At 40.0% G+C, this 26,992-nt stretch overlaps 1 protein-coding gene across 1 annotated transcript in view; it reads right to left on the bottom strand.

Annotated features, from left to right (window-relative positions):
• The window catches only part of CACNA1C (calcium channel, voltage-dependent, L type, alpha 1C subunit), a 416,023-nt gene that overhangs the window by 139,378 nt on the left and 249,653 nt on the right, over nt 1-26,992 (bottom strand). Inside the window, 2 exon segments of the mRNA XM_009879632.1 lie at nt 2,544-2,716; nt 9,466-9,569. Of these exon segments, the coding sequence (XP_009877934.1) occupies nt 2,544-2,716; nt 9,466-9,569 (277 nt within the window).

Here is a 26,992-nt window from a genome sequence, read left to right as displayed (position 1 = left end):
TGGAGGCTATTTGTTTCCTTACCAGAGGATGGCAGTACAGAGACCCTTTACTGCCATAGTCAAAAAAGCCTGTGGCGGGAAGAAGGCCATGGTACAGCACTGGATGGTGCACCAAAGCAAGAAGAAGGATTAATTTGTCATTCATAGATGCATGCCATAGGTGCTAAGAATACTGCTATCAACAGCCTGCTCTAGATGGGGCACACATGTCAGAAGAACAGGCAAATAAACATCATGGAGTGACCCGTTTGCTTGGTTTCTGCTATTCTCTTGTGCAGAGACTTTTGTTAGCATGACCATTGCTCCCAGTGCACGGCCAAAATCAGTCCACAGCCTTCCTTCACATCCTGAGCAATTTCTCTCAACAGAGGCATAATTCTACTGTATAGCACTAAGCACTGCAGACGTCTGTTCCCAAGCCTGGTCTGTCATGTAATAAAACCTGATAAAGTGACCCAAAGCCACAATGTCACAGAGAATGATAGGCTGCCTACTAGGGACTAGTCATCAGCCACTGCCCTTAGACCTGACACCTGGAGCCAACAGCACTGAAGACACTGTATTCGTTAATAGTTTGGAAAAGAAATGGGTAACAAGTTAGTTTGTTAATAGTATGCAATTCTGTCATTACTAGTGAACTGTGAGAAACTGTAGAGAAATTGTCAGATGTAAGAGGACTAATTTTATAAACCTTGCCTTACAAAACTCACCTTATTAAACGAAACAGGAAGAACTGAAAGCAAGCTGAAGATATGTTATCTTTCAGTTCTTAACACGACCACCCATAAAAGGAGCTTGTTAGCTCAAATCTGGATTGACCTCACTCCACAGCACACACAATGAATCTACCTCTGACATATTCCACAACTCTTTTATCAATGCAGCATTATGATTGTGTTAATTAAAAAGGAAAAACTTCAAATCTGATGGTACCCGAGGCAGGCTCTCATCACACTACCTTACCAGTATGGCTACACTTTTCTTTAGCAGGCAGGTCCCTACGAGGAAATGTGATAAATGTGACCCAGTTCCCACTAAGTCAAGGAAAAGCCTCCTGGTGACTTCAGTGGAGTTGCGTCAACCCAGTCCTCAGCCTTCCCATTCAGGTAAGTATACCAACCAGGGACCATCGCAGTAATGTTTGGTGGTTTGTTTATTTTTTTAATAGGAAATCATGTCTACAAAGAAATTAATTTGGATCAGCTTCCATGTAATGCCACAGAGCAGCAAATTTGGGCCATGAATAATAAATTAATTACCGAGTGATTGCTGAGGTGAAATTGTGAAAGTAATCTATATACCGTATGAAGCACCAACATAAAAATAAAAATAACCTGATTTGGGGAAAGTCTGAGCAAGTCCCGCTGGTGACTCCTTAAGTCCAGTTACCTAAGTATCATGGGTATGACCTGATATTAATGACGCCATATTATTTTTCCAAAGTAACTTAAATGTTCTGGCAGCAACAGACAGTAGCGCTTATGCCCCAAAAGATCATGAGCATCTGATACAAATCTTGCTTTACTCTGTAGGCACAACGTTCCCATGTCCAATCTTCCTATTACTAGAATACATGTTCCTGATTGGATCTTCCCATGGATTTCGCTTGTTTGGTTGGAAGGGAGATCTCTGGGAAATGCTGCATGTCTTCTCTTCCAAAATCAAACCAGGAAAATGCACATTTCAGAAATGAAAGCTAAGAGTAGAGCCAGCGTCCATTAACTGTGTAACTGTCTAAAGGTTCCAACTCTGACATTTCCCAAGTTCACGACCTGCAGTGATAACTGCTAGGTGTTTCTGAAGTGTTACATAGCCTGCATTGGTAAAAGAGAAGGTGGAAGGAGAAGATTCAATGAAAGTAATGAAAAGTATGGAATCACCGCTTTCTTCACACCTTTCCTTCTTCAGGATTTCTAACTAGAAGAGACAGTTTGTGAATTCTCACTTTGCACAAGCATCTTCTCAACTCTAGAACAGAAGAGTAAGAAATAATTCCCGTACCAGACATGTCTGAGAGTTTAATTCCAGCCTGGCAAAAGCAAACACGATTCCACTGATTTCAATGGAGTTACAGATGGTCCACTTAACGTACAACAGGGCTGATTTGGCCCTTCTCTCATACTGTAGCATTGCTTTGCCTAGAAATCTTTACTTTCAAAGTAATTTACCATGTGTCACCAGCCTGCAACACTAAACTGCAATTAAAGAAATGAATAGAAGACAGATGTATATTTTAAAACTTATCCCAATAGTGGGCTTCGAACAGGAAGCATTGATCTTTTTTTTCTGTTTAATATCAGGATCTTATGTTAGTATCACAGATAAGAAACTGAGGATCTGCAGAACAGTATCAATTATAGTACACATATTTCTCCCTCCTACAGGAGGAGATTCCTACAGGAATTAACTGGAATCATGTCTAAGCATAGTGAAAGTCTCAGGAAGAACTTGTTTTTCATTACAAGCCATCTCAGCACTACAGCAGGTGGGCATGGGCTCCCTTGCTAAAAGCACGCAGAGAGAGACAGAAGAAAATTGCTTACTGTTTCGAGGCTTCTCCTCATCCATGCCTTCGTCTTCATTTTCTGGGTCAATATCTTCTGCTTGAGTTATCCAGTCTAAGTATCCCTTCAAATCCTCCTCAAGCTGTTGTTTTTCCCGTAACTTCTGGAAATCGCCCCGAGCCTTAGCCTTCTCTCTTTCTTTGGAAAACTCCCTAGCAAGAGGGAGGGAGGGACAGGACATGGGCGGAGGGAAGGAAGAGATTGAAAAACAATGGGTTAGATTGATTTCCATTAGAAAGTCTCCACATCCTGTGTAGCACACCCAGCTTTCTCTATTCTTTCAAGACACATGAATGGAGTATCCTTGCTAGATACACATGTAAAACAGCTGGAGTGTCCACATTTTTACCAATGTTTATGAAAGATCAGTATCTTTTTTTAATCCTTTCATTCTCAACATTTGATTAACAATTCAAATAAAACGCATATGTAACATTTATATACAATACCACACACTTTCTAATATTCTTTATCACTTGATATTCTCCAACCATTAGCCATAAATATCTATATGAATAATGGTTAATTTAATTCAATGATGAACTGTTTGACAATAATCTGACATCTGGAGAGTGAGATGGAGGCTCTAATATTTAGCCAGGTTTCAATCTGTCCTTAAGATTATATGTGTAATCACAACTAAATTGGGCTAACTGTAATTGTAATTAATGGTACTCACAATTCTGTACAGGCTTAATTATGGGCACATAATTAAGTATTGAACAATATAGTTGAAAACTCAGACCTCAGTGTTTTACTGCAGAATTTAATATTCAGTGCTGGCATCTGACATGAAACATATTTATGGAATCTCAAGTTACATAGACAAACATGATAGATTATGGATAGATAAAACTGATAGATTCTGCCAGAAAGTGAACTAGGGTAGACATCTGATAGTTTTATGAAAGAACACTATTGGGACTAAAACAGAGGGCATAGGAACAAGAATTTTATGTTGCTTAGTTATGAGCCCAGGCGTTTGCTTTGCATTCTTTTTGGCTGTGGTGCTGTTTCTCCCTCTCTTTCAGACACATCTATAGTGCATTAGGTTTTTTTTCTAGAAATGCTGACCTACCTCCATTTAGACACTCTCCTGTGGTTCTAAACCAGGTTTTAGTACTTGTATTTGAAAAAGTAAGCTTAATGATTGTGAAAAGTGCTGGACCAAGAGTACCTAAACATTAAGTTTTATATCTGCTGAAGCAGATCACTACACAAGGCACACACAGCAGATAATATGGCCCACTGTGTCTAGAAATGAGAGGTGAAGTCATTCTCCCCATTGCATTATCCATTACCCTTGCTGATGGCCATCAGCAATGAGTGGATTTAAAAAAAAAAATAATAATTCCGCCCTAATATTTGTCTTAGGTTTGCTCCTACAAAAACAAATAAGAAAACTACCACTAACCTTGGTGGGATATTATTAGGATTATGAAAATCCTACCCAAAACATTAATGAATGCCACAGGAAGCATCTTCAAGCAACTGAGGTGGAGGTGAGTTTCTAACAGTGATGGTGAAATACTTCTCTCCTGTCTGGTCCAAAACCCGCTGCAATATTTCCACTGACTTCACAGGCTTTGGCTCAGGCTTTTAATATTATGAGCTGTGCCCAAAACCAGCACTGCAGCAAAATGAAAGTAGGATGATGCCTTCATTTCAAGCCAAAGTATGTGACAGAGTATGTTTGCATGATCTTCACCCCTCTCACTTTGCTGAGGGTTCAGCCCAGCCCATGGGACTGTGACAGTGAAAGTGGAAACGGGGAAGAGAATCATTGGCTTCTCAGGCCTGAAGGTAGATCACAGTCAACCCTGGGACCAAACTTAGCCACAAGGCAGACAGAGCTATTGCAAGCATGGCAAGAATGAAAAATAAAATTTCCTCACAAACAAAGAACCCCCCAACAACAATAATAAAAACTGTACAAAGAATTTTAAAAAGATCCAATCAATACCAGTTATATTTTCTGCTTTGGTAACATCTTTCTTCCTAGACATAGTGCCTTATCCAAATTAATGAATTAACTCAAAAAAAAATAATAATATCACTGTATTATTAAGTCTGATTTTTTAGAATCTAGAACAAATGGGTCCAATTTTGAAAGGGACTGAGCCCTCAACTCCAAGTGAGAACAATTTATACTTGCATGGATATAACTTGCAAGGGGCTGTTTTCGAAACCAAAGTGGAAAACGTCATGAAACAGCCCAGCTTACAGAAAGTGAAACTCCTACTGTGCACTGAAGTGGATTACTTATGTTAGATCTAAGCTGCATGCTTACCTGGGTCTTTTCAGTCCCCGCTTATTGTCTCTTTCAAATGGGACTTGGACTCAGGGGAGAGCTGACTAAACCAACGTGAGATTTTGGCACGATGTCTTTACACTGACTGTCTACACAGGATTGAACTTGTTACCTAGCTTTTTAATGACACAACTGAAAATACTGTGGTCTTCTAGTCTAAATGATCTGCAGTTGCAAGTCTCTCTCCTTTGTACAATGTATGATATTCCACATCTCAGATGACTCTCCAAAGAAGACAACTTACTTAAATTATCTCAGTTTCTATGCTCTGGTAACATTAAACCAGTGAGAACAAGTGGCTCGGGAAATTGCTAATGGAATTCAAACCACTTCCCATGTGGAATGCCAGCCTGTACTCAGGCAAATGTAGTTCACGATCAAGAGTTACTACCAATGGTCATTTACCATCCCATGTGAAATGAGTTGGTGACCTCAGTCCAGTTCCTATTGCAGGCAGGTGTGCAGATTACCTCTGCCACCCTCACAGTTGGCAATAAATGGTCATTGTTTGCAGTTTCAGCAGGGAGGCCAAGGACCAAATAAGCTTTCTGAGGGACGTGCCATCTTGAGTCTGTAGGTGGCCTTCTCAAAAAAATTGCAATATCACATCAGGATAAGGTCAACAAAGGCTTGCAGAGCTACCAAGCAACTTGCTTCTTGTCAGTGAACAAAAGAACATCAGTTTAAGGGTCAGTGAACCTGGTTGTTTTTACAAGAATTCAGTTTGCGACGCTTTGCTTTAGTACTTCCAGAAAATTGTAAGATATGTCTGCCAATGGGAATACCAAAAAGCAGAGTATTCTGGAGAGATGTTTTCTCTGTGCGAGGTTAGAGCAGGTTAAGATCATAAAGATAAGCACCCAAGCTCTGTATCCTGTGCTGTTCCAGAAGAAAATTTCGTGTACCCATCCTGATGATGGAATGCAGGTAATTCTTGTCTATATCCCATCTCAATATAATTTCTCACATTGAGAGGACTGATGGAAAGTGAGCAAACCAGCTGAATTCTAACAGTTCAAAACTTGTTTACTACTAAAAGTTCAGCACAACGCTTCAAACCTCATCCAACCTGACAAGTGCACCAAGGAATGGAAAGGGTTGGAAGAGGGGACAGAAGACTACGAAAAAGTCCTGAAAGGTCACAAAAATGGCTCCCTGAGGAAATACAACCATAGCCAGCCTCCCATTTACTCTGACCTCTTCCTTGACAGTAAGAGCATCAAAAGCAGCCAACTGGGTTTTCCAGGATCCTCTCAAAGCAGAAGAAAAGGCTGTTCTCCGTCCCCCGTTTGCCCTAGGCTACCGCTTATTTGGCCTGTGTCCTGGGATTTGGATCACTGCTAGGCAAAATATAAAAGAAATGTGTATCTATATGCTTAGGCATGCAGGCCTGAAAGTTGAACCCACACTGCCATTTTTTTTCCTCACTGACTGACTGAAATGGATAACACAGATGTGAACATCTCTGATCTCAATAGACCTCTAAGAGCGACTGCACTGCTCACAGCAATGATGTGGAATCCTTTTGCCTGGGCTTTAGGAGAGCTACTGTATGATCTGCTGACTGGATATTTCCTTTGGAATACATGAATTTTATGTTGCACTCGGTCAAGACAGGAAGAGGATTATAGCTCTACACATGAATACTCTGTCATACTATTTAGCTTAGCATGTGACTAGTAAATTCACCAGAAGGACCATGAATGGATGACATACCTAGGAAAAACAAATTACAAATGAGCTCTTTAGGCAGAGCAGAACTCAGCATTTGATTTTGCAGGTGCAATCAAAGTGTCTTTGTGAGTACAATTAATTACACTTACGTATTCAGGAGTGATTAAAAAACCTAGCAAATCTGTCATTGACGAAGTCTACCTACACAACATGCTTGGTGAAGTTCCTGAAATAAATAAATGGGAAGAAATCAGAGATGCCCAGAATGGATGTACAAAGATGCTCAGGAATGCTGCTTTGTATCTACACAGAACAGACAGGTGGATCATCTACATAGATCAGACTAATAGCAATAGCAAGTCTCTAAAAAAAAGCTGAATATGCAAAGTGAAGACACTTTGCAACTCAGCAGGATTTAGAACTGTTTTAGAAAGTTAATTGTTTAAGAACTGCTTATTTAGCCCAAAGAAAATTTGGAACATTTCTCCCATCATTTCTGTGTTTTTTCACGGGTGCAAATTCTTCAGTTTCTTTTTACTTTTCTCCAGTTGGGAAAAATTTTGCAGAAACAGTGCAGCTGTCATAGCACTGTGAACACAGCCAGAAAGAGTGACTCGCAGCTTAAACAAGGTGAACTTCATCTTTGATTTCAGTTTTCTCTGTAGACTGTCTCCATCTCTTACCACTAGCTGTGGTGGTCTAGTGGCAGTACGTCAGGAGGTGGAAGATCAAGGCCCCAAAACACTTTGTTGAGTTGAAAAATGAAAAAGAGAGGAAATGTGACTTTCAATTATGTACGGACACAAATCCAAGTGTGGGTAAATTGAATCAGCACTGCTTCAACAGCATGCACTCCTCAGGGCTGGGCTCACAGGCACTGTTAATCCAATCAGATACTATATAATCTTTAACCACTATCTTATATAGTCCTTGAGTGCAGCTCTGATACAACAGACCACGTTCTCTCTGTCAACTGGTCATCATCCTCCACTCCTGAGGACATCCTTACCTGCTGATCAGAGTATCCACCTGGAGGAGCTTATGTTTTAAAACTGAACCCAGAGTATCACTCTCCAAATATCCAAACACAGACTATTGCCTCACACTTCATTACTGGGGATTTTTTCCTTCTCCAATTAGTGCTTGGAAACCCTTCTCTTTGCAGACTCTCTCAGCTGCATGGTATCCTTCAATGCAGTAATGAAGACAGTGTTAACACCTCCCGTAGATCTGCTATTACCTGTCTCTTTGCAAGATGGCCAAGGGTGGATCTTCTCCGGTCCTACTACTGCCCCTTCCTATGTTGTTGGCCCAAAGTACTGAGGACATAACTTCTGTGAAGCATCAAGTCCTCTCTCCTGCTCAGAGATCATTTTCCCTCTCTTATGATTAAAAGACAGGGGACCTTAGTGCTGCCCACTCAGGCAACAGGTACAGTCTCTGACCAAATTCATTTAGAGCTCATTAAAGGAGGCAGGATGTTAGAAACAGAGAAAAAGAGGATGCATAAATGTCCTCATACCATATTTATCCATGTACATAGAATGGCTGTAGGCACCCAGTCATGCCCAAGTATGGAATTAGAAGCCTAATTCTAGGAGTTCTTTTTTTTTTTTTTTAAAAAAAACCCTGTGAGGAATGTTTGCTGGCTTGATTCCTCTAATTGTGTGGCTCCCCAAGGACAATATCAATTGTTTTTAATCAAAGCTACTAAAATGATGCTTTGCAGAGAGCAGAACTGCAGAACCGAAACACAGCTAAACATCTATATGTCTTAGGGATGCTTAAACACTAGAAGGAATTCTCCTACTTCTCTGTTCCTCCTTAGAAAAGGTCAGAGGCAAAGGATCTTTTCTCCCTGCATCATACTAGGCTTGTAATACACACAACAGAGAAGATGTGCTTATTGAAGAAACATGCCCAAGACACTCTCCAGGGAAAATAGTGTCTCTCATTAGGCTGTGCTTTAGAGATACTAAGCAATGTGAAAATTTCTCATGTGAGAAGACATAATTTGGCAGGAATTTCATCCCACAAATGTGAACAGATTTGTCTCGTGCTCTCATTCCTCCTTCAGTCCCACTGACTCTTCGAGAGATTTAACTATAATCCCCTTCTTCTATGGTGAAGGGTGTGCTTCGCCCACAGGGGAGCATAATGTTGTCCTCTTCCCACAGAGTACAGGTAGAAGTTTTAGGCAGAGGAACATGTTACAGGCAAAGAGTTGTCTTGTATTTCTTTGATTTAGTCAAAAGACTCCTTCCATGCCATTAGGAATGCCATATTTTCCTATTGGCACAGCAACAGCCTAGGCCTTCTATTAAGGTTCCTGAAATCAACCCGCCACTGCCCCTTGTTTTGGTAACCAGAGAGTAGGAATAGAAATACAAATTTTAAAAAATAAACAATAACAAAACATTTTCCTGGTACTGCTTACCCGCTAAGTACACCGAGAACCAAGTTAAGTACAAAAAATGACCCTATGATGATTAGTGTAACAAAATAGATCCAGGGCCAGTCCCTTCCTATGGCATCATTGACCTGGAAGAGTGGAATGATAATTAGTGAGACAAGCTCAGATTCTGAGCGCTGCAAGGCTCCAGCCAAAGAGATCCCAAGTCACCAGCAGTAAGATTTTCAATAGCCAGTTTTCTGGAAATTTGTGACAGGTTAACATTAGTCATTTTGAATGCTCTGAGGTTGATTTTTTTTGTAAGAGAATAACACCTCTTTTGTTACCTGTATTGTTATTTGCAATGTTTGAACATTTTGTCAAAATATTTGAGAGCTGATGTAAAGTTTCCTTGGATTCAGATTTTTAATCCCTCTGAAAGAATCCTGGTGACAGGGAAGAACCCTTATTATGGAGTCTTGCCCTGTAGCATTGGAAAAAGGACACCAAAACTGTCGGCTTACCCGCTCAACACACCAAGAACCAGATTTAGAACGAAAAAGGATCCAAAGATGACCAGACTGACAAAATACACCCATGGTAACTCATAGCCCATAGCGTCCTGCATCTGGAAAGACGAAGGAAAGTTAGAAGACAGAGAGGGAAAGCAGAAATGATTAGGCAAAGGAACAGATGGAAAGGTTTGTAAACAGAGCCTGTGGTTGGTTTACACATAATCATAAGCAACTGTTTCTGTATGTTGTTTCTCATGTGACCGCTCCTTTGATTGCTTTTTCCCTCTAGCTGTTTCCTCACAGGCAGTGAATAATATAGGCTGAGGTATAACCGTGTGCCATACTAGCACTTCTTTGGATGCTCAGAGTTGTAGACTGTCACTTTCTGGAGTTTACTCACAGTACCGCAAGGGTCCATCCGATGACTTCTAAACTTCTAGTCTAACCACTGCACACACTCTTTGCTGCTAGTGAAAATATTGCTAGTTTTTGCCAAGCATTGCCAGAGTGTGTTGTCAGATCACACTTACTTCCCATGTATAGCACAGGTACATTTACCTCAGAGAGAAGCATGTGGTAACTGTGGGCAAATACTCATCTTTCCCTGGGAATGCTCTGGTAATCTTCACAGTTTACCACAGTGAGGGCAGTCGCTGTATGCTTTTGAGGAAGGTCCTTTCAAGGCCCACCATGTTCTGACGTGGTCAAATGTTTTCTAAAGCTTTCTCACAAACTTCCTTTCGGTCCTTGAAGGATGACTCTCTCCTTCAAAATGTGATTCCTTCACAACTGAAAACTCGGAGCCTTGGGGACTGTAAACTGAATGGCATGAGCATAGGTCTGGCTTTCACACTATGATAAGAATATACAAATGAAGCAGGCAGACTATTGTTTTAGCACCAGAACCTGTCTTATGTGTAGAGCAACTCTAGCACATAATAGGATACTGTATATATTCTAAAAGCATCTAGTACTTAAACACCATTTTATCTTGAAATCTCCTTCAAAGTTCAAAATTTTGGAAAGTTGCTGGATACCTTAATAGAATCTCACTTTCATGATGGTATCAAAAATATCGGAGTTCCTTCTTCTTTACTTTTCATAAACACTTATCTCCTGAGCCAGACACATCATCATTAAAGAAACAGATGGTGTTGAACATTTCCAGGAGCACTAAAATGATTTATGAACGTAAATTGCAGACTTCTAAGTACCCAAAGGCATAAAGCAGCCCAGGTTCCTTTGTGTTCCATGCTTTTGAAAATTTTATCATATATTGTCCTCTCCTTCCAGGAAAGCTCACTCTCCTTTGCAACCCAAGCATTTGTTGTGATCACAGAAGAAATATTCTTCCATACATGGGCACTGAGACACACTTCAGGGGAGGCGATCTGACTCAAGATTCATAGCAACTCGGGAAAGGAATTTCAGACCTTCAGTAAGACAAGGCAGGAGAATAACACTAATATAATCAGTTCTTTGTGGATGGAAGTCCATTACCCATTTTTCTTTCAAAGTACAGTCACTAAACTCCTTGTCTGGCAACAGTCCACAGTCAATGGGCCGATCCAGAACTCTATCTCAGGGCTCCTTCAGCTGCGACTGAACTGAAGTAGACTCATTAAAAAATAAGCTCAAAATCTGTCTCTGTGAAAACAGTTCATCATCTCCTTCCTCACAGGATTAATACATTTAGTGGTCAGAAGAGAGCATCTGAACATTTCTCTTCAGGAATCCAGGAGTCCCTCTAACATTCCCTAAGCATATTATCCAGTTTCCCCCTTTGAATGCTTTTGTAGAATTGCTCAGTTAGTTTATAAATAATACTAATTATTCTTTATGTTTGCAAGCCCCATTTCCTCCCACATGACCAAAAAGTAGACACCTCTGGTGTGAAACACATAAGTGCTTTAAAGAGAACAAAGCATCATGGTATATAAAGATGGAAGCAAATATTCACCTGAAATCATGGTGGAGAAATCAGGCAGGGAAAATGTAACTACCCAAACTGGAATTAAGTAAAGAAACGAGACTTAACATCCTCTCTCTTCTACAAAGAACGCCACTATCTATATAAAGCAATCCGCACAAACAATAAGTATGGATGACTTTGAAAAACTGCCATAAGAATTTACCAGTGCAGGCACAATGATGACTCAACTTCCCGCTAATTATGATAGATGGTGATAAAAAAGCCTCAGCTGTACGGATGGTATTTATCTATCGACAGTTTTTTTTTTTTTTTTTTTGTCAGCTGGGAAAATTGGCTGGAAAAGTAGAACTTCTCAAAGCTGTGGTACAAGTGAATCCTAAATAGCAAATACCAGGCTACCAGGTACAGAATTCAGGTGCCTGTCCTTTTGTACTACTCTGGCATGAAGAAATTTCCAGATGGCAAGAAGCTTCCATCGTGGCCTGGTAATGTATATAACTAGAATATAGTGTACTCTGGCTATTCCCAACGTCTAGCACAATTGCATAACAATTGTACCAGCTAGCATCAGCACAAATTAGTCCTGAAAAATAGACCTGCATTCTGGTACAGCAAAGCATTTGGGACTTCTCAGACTAAGCATTTAAGAGGTCAGCTTTTCATCTCGTTTTTATTGCCCACTCATATACGTAACAGAGACGCTGAAAGACAGAGACGGTGATAGTTTCTCAAGTATAGAGAAAACAACAGTATTTGGCAGACAGCTGAGTATGTACTCTCTGTTGCTCAACTCCCTACGTTTGGTACTCTCATGTCTCATTTTCTTTAGTAGAAGGTGAGATTATTCAGTACATTGTGGGACTGAACCACAGATGACAGAAATGTATGTTATATGCTGATATAGCACCAGGTATTTAGTAAATTATGTTTAAAAAACCACTTTGATAGGAGACATTACATTGTGAGCTTACTATTTGCTCTTGAAAAATGTCAACAAGAGAAATGCAGAGATACAGGCTGCTTGGCAGAAGTTGGGTGAAAAAAGAGAAACAGACTTACTCAAAACAGTAATAGCAACCTATCAACATTCAAGCAACATCAATTTCTTGGCTAAGATTGTATCCTTCCAATAATCTGGAAACAACTCCTCCAAAATGGAAGTATCCTAGAAGTCCGGGAGGTGCTGTCCTCAATCAAACAAATCCCCCATACGGTTATCACTAAAAGCCTTGCACCTGTGTTTGACTGAAACTGCTTCCTGGAAACTTATCCTCATTCTGCAAATATGTAGCTATTAATCATGTGTGTATGCATTCACATGTCTTGTTGACTGCAGCTGGAGGCTTTTACTGCAAGCATAACTTAGGTGGTACAGCTGATTTTTCCTAATTATTCTATCGAAGTGGAGAAGCTGCAGAAGATCATGACAAGATCAGAAGGAGTGTTACCATTACACACTGCTGAGTGCGGAAAGCGAGGTCTGCAGAATAGGTTTTGTAGTGTTGTCTATAGTGAACAGAAATGGGTTAAGTTATAGGTTACCTCTCTAGGACAGACAAGTACAACTCTTCATACACAGTTCAGCTCTCTGGTCACCAAGTGCACTTCTCCCCAAGTGTTTACTGTTAACCATATGAATCTCAATAGAAAAGGTGGATCATCTTCCAAATTTACAGTTCTGAACAAAGACTATTGGACAGGGCAGGTCTGAATTATAATATTCTAGCTACAGCAGTCAAGGTGATTGCAACCTGATGTCAACTTAAGCATGTACGGGACAACTGTTACAGCAGCTGGGAGCACAGCACTAGTGGGAATCTGCAGATTGGCATTTATAGAAATAATTCTGCTTTCTGAGTCAAACTGTCTGACCTTTCACAGCTCACGTTTCAACACTCGCATCTCACTACTCTTAACAGTGAGAAAGTTGGTACATTTCTGAACATTAATGCATCATCTCTCAGAGTCCTCAGAGATAAGGATCTTAGAGTCCTTTTCATGATCTGCTACATACCCTCTTCTGGCACCACAGGGACATTGTTTTGGCTTACTGTGCTTCAGCTTTCCCATCTGCAAAGTGGGATACTACCTTCCCTTACTGGGTACTGTCAAAGAAACCACTCAGCATCATGATGCAAAAAGGGTATTCCAGCATATTTGAGGTCTGATGGACCTTGTGTATTTGATCAAAAGGGTATTCCAGCATATTTGAGGTCTCATGGACCTTGTGTATTTGAGCTCCTCCTTTGCCAAGCATCCTTAATTGCTATCATTACTATAGCATTTCAACATCCAGTTGAAGGCTTTTCTCTCAATGATACAGATAATCTCCTAGAAATAACACCAGGACTTTTAATTCTGTAATTTGCTGATCGCAATTACAACCAGCAGTTTCAGTAGGGGCCAAGGAATAAAAATTCTGTTCTTCTCTATAAATAGACGTTTGTGCCTATGTCTTCTGGTTCTTCAGAACTAGGTGAAGACATATTGGTAAAGCCACAGGAGATATGCATGCTTTACTTGTATGGAGATATATTTTTTTTCCCCAGAGATAATAGTCTGGCCCGTTTTGCAAGTATCTCATTCATTACATGGGCATCATAGTTCAAAGATAATGTTAAAGGCATATTATCTACTGAACATAATGGTTCAGCATCACCAAGCACACAGTGGGGGTCCTTCAGTCACTTAATGGGAGGGGCAGACACAATTCACTAAATTCTACTGATTTTATAATTCACACACCCACACACTGACACTTTGTGCCAAATGTCTTTCAAAAATAACTGAAAGTTATAGGAAAAGTTTAATCCATCATAGAAGGGAAGCTGTCACTGGAAAGCAACAAGCTGAAGAAAAAAATGAAGTCTGTCTTGTTCAGTGCACAATACTGGAGAGCTGCAGCTTAATGGAAAGTAAGTTAGCTAGGACACCAGGGCCAGTCTTCTATTTCTCGAATGAATTGCTAATTGATTTCTAATGACTATAGAATGTTATGATAGCCTTTTTAAAATACAAGTCAAGTGCTTCAAGTATTCTATAATGAAGCGTATAACCTTTCACAGAGTAACATTAATCAAGAAGTCCAGAGTACTCAATAAAATTGAAGGGCAGTAAATTTGGAAATTTTGTGTAGAAATACTATTTTATGCAGCCTGCAACCAATCTGTGGAAGTCACTGCCTCAGGAAAAAATCTGGCCATACGTAATAGTCATGGCCAGCAGCAAGATCTCTAGCTGAAACCAAGAGTTTCTTGTAATGATATAGGGAAATAAAGTTGGAGAACACTGGCAGAAGGAGACAGCAGAAAGAAGAGGTAACACTCAATTGTTGCCGAATATAGCTTCCTGCTTTTCATTTTGAAAACCATCTTTTTCAGGTGAAGTACTTAAGCACTTTCATAACTTCATGGATGAGTAGAAGTGATTTCCTCAGCTTAGATCAAAGATCAAATGCTACCCGCCTGACAGGCATGGCTCAGGTGATACATAAAGGGCCATGCAGATACTAATGTGAGATTTAAATATTTATCATGGATCAATTATTAAGTAGAGAGGTTTGGATTCAAACATAAATTTTCTTTTTCCACTCCTTCTTTCCTTCTCTTCCCATGAGTATCTGAGTGTAAGCATTTCATTCACACATATACTTATGGAACCAAAACTTTACACTCCGCTTAACACTAGAAACTTTTTTCATAGGCTGACGCTCTCTTTTACACTGCAAGGGAAAAATGTTTTCCCTAAAATTTTTTAGTCAGAACTCAGGTACAAAAACAATTAAAATAAACAGAACTTCACCCTTTACAGCTGACAATATTAAAGATTAAAAAAAGTCTACATCATAGACAATCAGTAAATCCTACATCTCAGGCAAGGGCTATGTAGCCTAGAGAGGAAAGTACTTCTACTCTTCTATTATTTCTTTGGCTTCCATTATATCTTCATGATGCTTTCATGATAGTTAAAGCTTTGCTTTGTTTCTGAAACTTCATAGGCTGACTAAAATGCTTTACATTTGTACAGTGAAGAAACAAAAAAGGTCTCATAAAACTAAGGTAACCCTGCAGAAGTAACTGAGGCAGGGTGAATTTCCCAGAAAGGGTCTGGATAAATTTGTCCAGTGAAGCAGCAAAACTTTGAAAGATTCATTTTTCTGACTTTCCTCATGCTAGATATACTATGTCAGCAGAAATAGCTGAGGAACAAAATATTAATCCCAAATGAAAAAAGGGTATTGCTGGTAGTTCCTAAGAACATCCTGCTAACAACTATAACTGGTGATAGCATGATTTTTGAGGCTGCTCTGCAAACAAAAAGGAAACCATTTGTTCAATAAATCATTCTTTTCTGGTGAACTTCTCAACTGCAGAGCTGATTCAGGCTTAGGAACACCTTGGCTCTGCAGTACTTGCAGTCTTTGCCCTGAAAACTCTTGCTAGTAGCCAGAGCCAGCAGAAGACTTGTGAAGGGCTGACTACTTTCTTTCTCTCAGCTTCTTCTCCTTTGCCATCTAAGATACCCGACAACCATCTCCTTAGCGGTCATGCGCTTAAACAGCTCTTAGGTAATTGGACTGTGACTATTGAGACTGACACAAATAAGCCAACCCCTAAATTTGCAAAAATTTAGCATTTTTGGTTAGCTTTGGTAACAAATCCTGCACATTATAGTTTTCTGTGACCTCTAAACTGTACGCTGCTTATGTTATGCTTTTTTTTATGTAATACTTATGATAAATACATTAATGATACATTTTGCAACTTATTGTAAGCCCCACTGCTTTTAATATTGCTTTTAACAAGGAAATTATTCATTGTTATTCACAATTTCTAACTTTTTTGCAAAACTATAAATGCTTAAAGGAAGCTGCAGAAAGATTTCAATGAGGGGGCATAGAACTAAAGGTACAGTAGAAAGGGTGACAGCACTAAAATTGACTTTCTGTGTATGTTAAGGTCCATAAGCACTTTTTTCAACCCGTGGGGCAAATGATGGGATTGCTTCTACAGCACCGAAATCCTGCACGTCCTGAATCTGCTGATTTGTTTGGAGCCTGAACGGTGTGAGGCTGCTGCATATCATGTCAATAAAGACATGGGAAAAAGAACATTTTAACTTCAGAAATCCCTGGCTGGTCTCTACATACACCTCAAGCAAGTCTCTACACAGCATGTATCCATCTGACTTCCCCATTCACAGAAGGAGCAAGAAAAGGATCATATTTCCTATTACCCATCATATATCCTTAAAGCTGAATGTAGACTTATTGCATTATTATCCTAAGGATGAAGATTGCACCTTGCAAATCCTTCAATATTTAAAATCTAATTAGTTGTGTTAGCTTGGTTGGGTTTTAATCCAGTACTCACATATGTGCATAATTTAAGGCATATGAGTAATTCCATTGAAGTCAACGGTCAATATTATTGTTACCAGCAGAAAGGAACTGATACGCATAAGTGCTTTGCTTGAATGGGACAGGGCACAGAATTGGGAGAAATACATGATAAGGAGCTAATTTTCTGAAATATTGTGGGAAAAATTAGAAGTTTAATGTATATAGTGACTAAGAAATGACGAAAAAAGCTCTAAGCATTTCAGTCTAGACATTCTAGTGCATCATGAGAAGTATTATCACTTATCTTGTCAACCTGAAATACTCTTTCAGCCTTCCTGAGTCTCTAAGACAGGCGATAAGGAATGGGAATTTAAGGTCTCAGAGCTGACTCAAGGCCAAAGGACAGAGATGGGGGGTAAAAAAATACAAAACTCCAAACCTCCCTAATAAGCAAAAATATAAAAACTAAAATAAACTAGACTTGCCTTTATGGACTTAGGAACAATGCAATAAAATTGCTTCTGAATGGCTTAAAATATGAGCAAAGGACTCCAGATGCCTTTGCTCGTATTCTGGGTAAAATTTCTTTCTAAGTATCAACATCCTAATAGTCTTAAAGGGACTCTAAGTCACAGTTGCTCATTACGGCTGTTCGGAAATACTCCTCATTTTCTAGCTGGCACTATTAGATGGATGTGGAGGAGAGACTGGAGAGTTCAACCCAGCTTCAGTATGAACTGATGACACTCTAAGAAAAGACCAGCACTTGATCAGTTGCTCCTGTTAAAAATTGTTTGACAATCACATTTCTTTTATTTTGAAGTACTGAAAGAGAAGGCAAATTTTAAGCTCAGTTCTTCTCTCCAAGCACTTATTGTTAAGGTTCTTCTTACTGTGTTACCTCAATTGTGGAATCTTACAAATTCCCTATATGCATTCTATATACACATATAGACATCTATTCTATATGTAGATAGACAACTATATGTGGATATAGACATCTATAACCTTTTTTCAGAGTATCTTCAGATAAGAAAGGCAAGACAGGACTGGATGAAGACAAGTGCACAGGGAGCATGAACCATGGCAGAGAATGCTCCAGATAGGTTATTCTGCTATATGGTCACTGTAGGATAAAAGCAAACAATGTAGACAAGATTCATCATACGTGGGCAGTGGGAAGAATAATAAGATTCCTATGTGTTCCTCGGTTCCCCAATTGTTCTATATGCTGTGCAGTGATGGAAAAAGCAAACTAAAATTCCACCCCAAGCTAGAAATATTAGCAATTTGTACAAAATTCTGCAGGAGCTAAATGGAGCCATTAACTGAGAAAGGACTGCCTTGATGGGGACAACAGAAACATCAAGGGAAGAGATTAATTTGCAAGAGAGAACCCTTGAGAAAGAATCAAAGAAACTGTAGCAATGGAAGATGAGTCCAGAAGAGAGAAGGGGAAGGGGGCAGACAGATCTGAAAAGATAGATTCTGCAGAGGTTGCTTCTTCGTCCCTGATAACAAAGACTGTGTTGAATCTGCTGTAGATGTCTCTAGAAGTAGACCTGCTCTCATCCAGGGGAACCACAATTCCTGTTTTATTGTAGAAAAACTGGGTGTAGCTATCGTTCATCACTACGCTGCCTGATCTCCCTGACAAGAGTGTGAAGTCCCCAGAACTGACCAAGCTTCCCACACAGCACTACAGAGAAGGCAAGTGAAAGTAGCGCTGGGCTCAACCTCAGGGTCATGAGAGTACACACTCCTGCAAAAGACACACCTTGCCTGGCTTGAACTTCTTGGGCAGACTGTGTAAAGGAAGAAGTACTGCAGAAGAGCCCTACCAGGTTGCTGCAACCTGTGTAAGAACAAGGCAAGTGTGGAGATCTAGAAGCACTGCCTTATAACCATGTCAGCAGGTGCTTGATGGCAAAGTGAAAATGTAAAATAGCTGCTTGAGCTTCTCTGAAATTATACAATCACAGTGGAATGGCATTTTGCTCTTATATGAACTCCCTTTAATAAAAGATATATAAAAGATGTGAAGCAAACTGTATTTGTTTTTTGTTGCATACAATATGCGGGAAGTGCACTGCTACCAGTAGAATTTGGCAAGCTTATTTCTTTGTAACAGCACTGAGTCATATTTTCATCACTCGTTAAATGCTGACCCCACCTTTTCAAGGATATGCACACTTTCTCAGCTGCAAAAGACTTCATAAAGTCTGAGACACATATAAAACACCCAACTTTCAACCACCTAGCCCTGGATTACGGATACTGTATGCTGACACTGATTCCTTCCACTGTGTTTTTTAGCCCCCCGTGTATAACCACTGGACTCCACAACACTATTTCCTTCTTTGGTAAAGTTCTAGATTCATATTTCAGCGATTTTTAGTTCAGGTGCGCAATTTTTTTTTTCGCAGTCAGCTGTTCTGTAACAGACTGAGTTATTATGGGAAATATAAGGTCCCTGTCTGAGAGCGGGAAGAGAATTAAAATTTGCGTTCAAATATCAACAGGTCAAAATGTCCATAGCACACAATGATTGAGCTGAACTGTTTTTCCACTGCAAGCTATTTCTGTTGAAAATGCTTACTGATCCCTTACTTCTATGGCACAGTAGTTTGCGCTTGCTGAGGAGGTTAAGTGGGCAATATTGACTTGGGTGTGTTTACTACTATCTTAATTAAAGCTGTAATTTTGAATGGCCTTCACACAAGTTTACTGTACAATTTCAACTGATGGCAAAGACCACTGGCATTTGACTTCACACTTTTCATTTCAAAATGTAGGAATAAAAGGTTAGGCTCTCCTTTGACTTAAAACACCAGTGTTACTAGGTTTTCTTCTCACAAAGTTGCAACATTTATTAGCACTAGTAACATTCCAAAGGGCCATGGATTACTATGGCAAATCAACTATCTGTAGAGTGGATTTTGCTGACAAAACCTCAGCATATTAAATTTTGTTATTGCACGTACCACTGGGAAACCTGTAGTCAACTATACTAGGGGAGGGAAAACAGAAATAATCATTTACACCTCCTCCCATCCCACCTGTACTCTCTGTCCTTTCTTGTGGGACTTTTCTATATTTCCATGAAAACTGGAGGGGGCTACATACCTCTGCAGCATGCTTGGCAAGACAGGGATTCTGAACTCCCACTGAAAACATTATTTACACAGCAAGAATCAAAGACAAATTCTGAGCTCCAATAAGCCTCCTGCTTTGCCACCTCACTCTCTCTCTCCAGGTTTAAAATGTAAAAGAGAAAAAAATAATTAAATCCATTTCAATTCAGTTTAGCATAGAATAATTGTCCATGTAATTTTGGATCAATCAGACCATGTCTTCCACTGAGACTTAAGGACGAATTATTGGTATCATAATTGATTGCTTATGGTTACTTCTGTCCATAGTTAGCCTGGAAAGAATAATTATGTTTGCTTTTTTTTAAAATTTATTTTGGAGAAGTAGTATTTAAAAGTAATGTGGGTGTGGTCACCAGCAGTCCACATGCCCTGATGTTGCAGAAATAAAACAAACTAGAGGAGAATTGGTTTGAGATATGTAGGCCTGGGAAGGACTTTTTGCCATCTTTTAGGCTGCCAAAGTTAGTGTCCTGGCCAGCTCATCTCAGTTCTTCCCTCCAGTTTCAACTAGATAAATTGCTTCCCACAAAACCTATAGCAGTGCATGGAAAACAGACTCATAGCATTCTGTATCATAACAACTGCCTTTCCGGTCCTGCGTTCCTGCACTTTCATGACCAATTCAAACCATTTTTGCCAAAGTGTTAATTCTAGACTAACTCCACGGAAGGCAGAGAACTGAGTATACATCAGTGGAAGATCAGAACTCATCTTTCAGCCTACAGAGCATACTGAGGACCTTGAGGGCAACACTGGAAAGAGATGAATGAAACATTTAAAATTAATGAAGCTATGAGCTGGAGTTTCTAGAACAAAATAGAGGTTGAATTATATGACCCACTGATTACAGAGTATCCCCTCATCCTGAGTCACCATTGTAGCAGTGAAAGCAGCCTAAAAATAATTCTTTGGAACCTATCTTCCAAAAACACCTATGCAACTTCCAATACAGAAATGCAAATAGACAATAACTGCAATCAAAATCCCTCTGTGTAGGAATCTCAGCCATATATTTGCATGGATGCATTGTGGATTTAATTTGGTGGGTGCCTGTGCTACCCAAAAGTGAAATATTGAAATTCATTTATTGGCAAGTGATAAAGCAACTCATATTCTAGAGTGTGCTGGAATCGTTGCCCTCTGAGAATGTAAATAATTCCCTCTAAACTATTCCCTCAAAAGTTTCGGGTGTTTGTTTTTGGGTTTTTTTGTTTGTTTGTTTGTTTGTTTTTTTAAATGGTGGCTCAGGTCACTCTCTGTCTGCATTGAGGCTGACTGTGTCATACAAACCAGCTGGGAAAGAACAGGCCATACACTGACCCAGGCAGAGCTCTTAAAGATGCTAGGCCCAGACTGAGCAACTCTTCAGGACTTTCCACAAACATAGCCTGGAGTCTAGTATGCCAATCCCTTGCTCTTGATCCATTCTGCTTGTTGATGTAGATGGCTGACAGACCATTTTCCTTACCTCTTCCCTACTTAGCAGCTAACATAAACAGTGGCATTACTTTTGCCTTCTTATCGCAGTACTCTTCTTGGTTCCTGAACAGTAGATCTACTTAACGGAGATGCTGTCATTGATCCATCTGCAGTGTTCTGCCTGAGTCAGGTCCCTCTACAGGTAACAGCACCCATTAAGGCTCTCCATTCTCTCATGCGACCCATTAGACAAGTGGGTTAGCTTGTTGGGTGAATTTGCAGAAAGACCGTGTAGTGACCTTCAAAAATTATTTTGACTTGTGTGACTTAACCAGGATTTGAATTCAGGCCTCCAGAGGCAAAAGTCGCAGAGCTTTACGTGAGTTGCCTTGTTCCTACGTAACTGTGTACAGCTTTTTTTCCCCTTTAAAAGGAACAGATTGATCTTTGAAAAAGTTATCCAAAAGCCCAAAGGCTATTTAGCCACAGGGCTGATAGTTCTTTCATTACAGCTACTGGAGCAGTTCCATCTCTTACTGCTGCTCAGTTATTTAAAAACCTTTCATCTTCTAAAGGCTTTGGAAATTCATTCCAAAAGAATAAAGTGCTGATTTCAAGCATGAAAATACCCCCTAGGATTGTGGGTTTCCAAATCTAAAGATTTCATGTCATCTTAGAATTCTGGGCTTTCCCTCCCTGTGTCTGTTTATTTTTGCACAGCTGATTATCCAGAAAAGGTTTTCTACCTGTTTTACTGTATTTCTGTTTTATAACTGCTTTATTTATCTCAGTGCAAACTGATAGCAAATTCTATGACAAGTATATCAGAACAGCACTGATTGTTGCATGCACAGGAATACACAAGCACATGCTGTTCATAGATTTACATAGTCGATTAAATCCTTAAAAATAAAGACAACAAAACACAGTACTGTAAGCTGTAGATAATCACTACTTTCTTTACTAAGCGGAGGCATGACTGTTGATTCTTTTTTCACACTTGATCAGTATATCCCAGTTTCCTTTGCAGCCAGTTCCCAATCTGTGATATTCCTAGAAAGCCATTCTACATTTTAGATGATGAATCGAGCTTTCAGCTGGGAAATCACACCCAAGACTCTCAAATAAAATGTATAACATCTAGAAGTCATAGCACTCAGCTAATAAACCTTCACCTTACAGGCACACTAGCCACTCACAGATATTTTATAAGTACTAGAGGTTCACTGGAGAAACGACTATCAAATAGCCTGAATGAGGTGCAACTGCATTATTGGCAGATAAGACCGCCATTTCTCTTTTTCGTGTAAGTCTTATCAGCACCACCAAGTAGGCAAGATCAGCATGATGTCCAGGACTGATTTCTTCTAGATATGCTTTAAAAATCCACAGTGTAGATGTTCTGTGGTAAATATTACTCTGGTTGAGCCCTAAACCCTTCATTTTCTACTTCTGGTCACTTTGCATCTTTAAGGAGATATGCCCAATATTGTTTCTAGGCCTCCAATTTGGGTGCAGTTCAGAGCATTGGAGTTAGAAGGAGACAGTTCTAGAGGAGGCCGTGGGCACAACTAAACTGTACACTTATGATGGTATGATCATCCATCATACTGAGCCCTCAAGTCCTGCTCAGGCAGAAATCACACTGAAATCAATGAATACGGCCAATATTAGAGAACAAATTATCTTCACAGGCAGGAAAGGCTTATTATTCACAGTAAGATTGGTGAGGGATTAGCTGTATTGCTCTTGGTTTTGAAAACAAGATATTGAAACAAATTAAACTCAAACATGAGTTGTATAAATAGTTGGTTCTAGAGCCGCCACTTTTGTTCTGACCTTAGGCATACCCCTCAGTCTTTTTCTTTCCCAGGGTCTAGATAATGAACCAAAGTCTGTTATTTGTGAATCTGTCTAGTGCATATGGATCTGAACTTAACTCTGAAGATGATTGTTTTAGAAATCTGTTATTTGTGAATCTGTCTAGTGCACATGGATCTGAACTTAACAACTCTGAAGATGATTGTTTTAGAAGGCAATGACCATCAGTTCTTGAAAAACTGGTACTAGGGCGCAAGCAGTCCACCTGCAAACAGAGGCACTCAAAATCCTAAGTCATATAGAAATATCCCAGTAGCTTAGCTCTTAATTTTATAGCTCTGGGATAAAAGATTAAAGACAAGAAAGGTCTCTGTGGTGATTAGACAGCAGCAATTAGGAAAAAGTCTAAGAAAGAACAAAAGAAGAAAGAATAGAGAAAGGGCAACAGAAGGACAGGGCTATTAAAGAGGTCCTTCCCACGCAGGAGCACTGGGCAGAGGGTCTCCACTAACACCTCCCCATAACCAACCCGAACAAGCTTATTTTTTAATGGAGAGCTTCTTTCCGTATAGAGGAAGAGGGCCGAGAGGTCCAAAGTTGAGGTCTGAAGGGCCCACGAAAACTTCATTTCACACAAGTGCCTATTTTGCACTGAACAAGTGTTCAGCAGCAGGTTTTTGTGGCTGGTGGCAACCAGCAAGTCACTGCTGTTCCTCGCTGTCAAGGCAGCAGTACAGGCAATCGTGACAGTTGCATATGTAGTTGTTCATGAGAAAAATGAAAACAGATTTAGGTCAACTTTTATGCAAATTAGGTGTGGACACTGCTTTTTCAGTTCATTGATGCTGTGGCCCTTCAGTGCTCTGAACTATGGGCCTCTCCCCTTACCCACCACTGTTACAGCAGATGAAGATGAAATAACCTCTGCAGTCACAGAGATGGGTTGCTCATACTTGCGTGCTTATTCTTTGTAAATTTTTCACATCCATGCAAAACCCTGCCAAAAAGATGATTAAAAAACCTCAACCCCACAACAATAAAACCCCAACATTTTCTTGGAGGGGCGGGGGTGGATGGGATATGAACGCCATGGAAACACATAGACAGATATATTCTTAGAATCAGATCATTCTCTTGTGTGGAAAGCCTTACTAATTCAAGCCTAAGTGCTGCAAGAATAAAGGGTTAGAAGGAAAAACACAGCTGGCGAAAATTGGGGGTTGCAGCTCTGCGTTTAATGTCTTCCACTTTGTGGCAATATCTCTGTATTCCTCACATCTTCCTCACTGGCTGCAACAGGCTGTGGGGGATGAGAAAAACTCACAAGATATGTCAATGCTGTCAGCAAAGTAAATTATATCTGTTGTCCAGTTTGTCTGATTTCGTGATGGGAATTGTAAGGGTGACTGTGAGCTCCAGTTTCAAGCTCATTTAGTGGCTCTTGTAAGTATAATCTCACAGATTCAGAGATGGAAGGATCTTTGGACAGCCTCTTTAACCCACTGCATCTATATGTGCTAATCTATGCTGTCCTTGGGGATGTGATGCTTCTGAATGTTTCCACTGATTCAATCTCACTACGTTGTACTACGCTCTCAGTACGCTGTAGTGGCTCTACTGCACAGTTTTAGACTATTAAAACATTTTCTTGCCTAGGGGCCGGGCAAGCCTACCAAGGATTGTTCAGTGAAATTTGAAGGAGTCAACTCATCACGTGCCAGTTCAGGCATCTCTTCCAGGGACAGGTTAGTGCCCTGGATCTCATCCAGACCTGGCCTTAGTCCATCTATAATAATACAACACTCTTTAGTTTACAGTTAGAGCCTTGAGGTAAACTGTCCCTGGAGGCACTGCATGCTATTTTCAGAGACTCAACCAAGTATTCCAAAGTGTTGTCCAAACGACATGGAACAAAGCCAATGCTTGAAAACCGATGGCAGACTTACGGTTGCTCATTATTAATAATTATCAAGCAGATCGAGTGGAATTATTCCATCCGAGAATTCAAGCTGTAATGGGCAAGCTGTATGCAGAACATCTCAGGGCCAGGTTCTCCACTACCCAGCAGTGTGAACAGCCTAATGCAACAATGTACGGTTGCATTTTGCGCTTGCTCTGCCCTTTGTTTTAACTTATGTATCTGATTGCTGAGATGCAAGGGAGTGGAGAGACCAGGCACATAAAACTGAGGCTGCAGTGGGCAGTTTTGCATGCAGTGTCACAGGGATCCGGCTGCAGAAAGCAGATTTCACACAAAGATGAAAGCATTCCTAGAGACAGGGCACTGTCCGAATTGTACTTAACTCAGAAGTGAAGCTTTCCCTGAAGGACAGTAACAAACTGATTAAAAATAATTAAAAAGAAGCCCCATTAGGGAAGGTTGAAAGAACTGAATCTGCTCAGATTAGAAAAAGATTAAGGGAAGACAACAAATGCCTACAAATACTTAAACAGGATGTTACAAACTGCACAGGGATTAATTTTCCTCCTTAGTCAACAAGACAATAAGAAATAACGGACTGCAGCAGAAACTGATTACAAAATACCAAACGACTTAATTTGTAACGTTTGGATTTGCATCTGCTGCTGGAAGTTCCCAAGACTCAGGGGTCTTCAAAAATGGGCCTTGGTGCCTGCTCAAGGGAGTGAGCTGCTAATGCTGGCTGATCATATATTAAGGATAGTTTTGGGAATAGTAAATTCAATCTTTCTACAGTGCATAGGATAAATTATAATGTCACGTATCATAAGAGGTGCCTGTCTACTCAAATGATTCTATGAACTGACTGCATGTGAGACAAAGCCACTTGGCAGTTTAGACTGGGACAAAGTAAACCTTGTAAGAGTGAGGAAGTATAGGAGATGTGCTCCTATAAACACTTAATGCTTCCTTCAGTGAAGACCAATTCTTCAGTAAAGAGTCAACAAGGTTGTTTTGCACAGATTTTCATCCTGTCCAATATAGTTATTTTACATTAAAAATTTGGCTCCTTACAAGTAATTATCTTACCTGCCACTACAGCAGTGTCAAACTGTTTTCCCTAACATTTTTCTTTCACATTTCAAAAGAAGCCAATCTACTCACAAGTCTTATCTGCTGAGGGAGAGAGGAGATTGGAAAGTGTACTGATCTTATTGATGTCAAATACTTCTAGGGAATAAAAGTTTATTGCTTCCCTGTCTCTGATTATCTTTTTTTGTGAGGACGTGGATCACAAGCTGGGAAATAGCACTCCATGAGAGAGGAGACAGGCTTCAGTATAGAGGTGAAAAGCTGGAGGAGGCAGGAGGGGAAGCATGAAGAAGGAAGCAGGAGACTGAAGGTAAAATTTGAAGAGCTACTAAGTGGATTAGGAGTCCAGGGCTTGTGGAAAATCATACAGCTTTCTAACCTTTAAACATGCAGGTTTAACCTTGCAAAGTGTAGCACATGGCAGATGTAGGTTTCATGAAATTACCAGTATATTTTTCAGGGCAACATGCTGAAATGTGCTAGGGTCCCTCCATTCCCACTGAGAGGAATGTGGAGATCTAGGTACCTTTCAAAAGCTATTTTTCAGAAAATAGGAAGATATAATTGAAAAGCCCCTATAGAAAAGTTCAAACCAAGGGAACTGCTCCATTGTTTAAACATTTCCAGCCTCAGCCCTGAGCTTCATCTGTTGTTCTGCCGAGTTTTAAGTCAGGCTGTTATTTTCAGATTTAAGGAGGGAGCAAAGAAGACTCCCTACATCCACATGTATGTCCTTGGAAGACCATCACAGCAGACACGAAGGCCCTGATAAGGCATCTGTAAGTCTTCCTGTTGTACACATGACCGCATGTGGAAAATCCCAACAGCATGATCAAGATTTTACAAAACAGAAG

The sequence above is a fragment of the Charadrius vociferus genome, unplaced genomic scaffold (assembly GCF_000708025.1).
Source record: "Charadrius vociferus isolate BGI_N301 unplaced genomic scaffold, ASM70802v2 scaffold90, whole genome shotgun sequence".
In the NCBI taxonomy this organism is placed as follows: Eukaryota; Metazoa; Chordata; class Aves; order Charadriiformes; family Charadriidae; genus Charadrius; species Charadrius vociferus.
The sequence above is the reverse complement of the archived record's forward strand: the minus strand, read 5'-3'. Positions and strand labels throughout refer to the sequence as shown.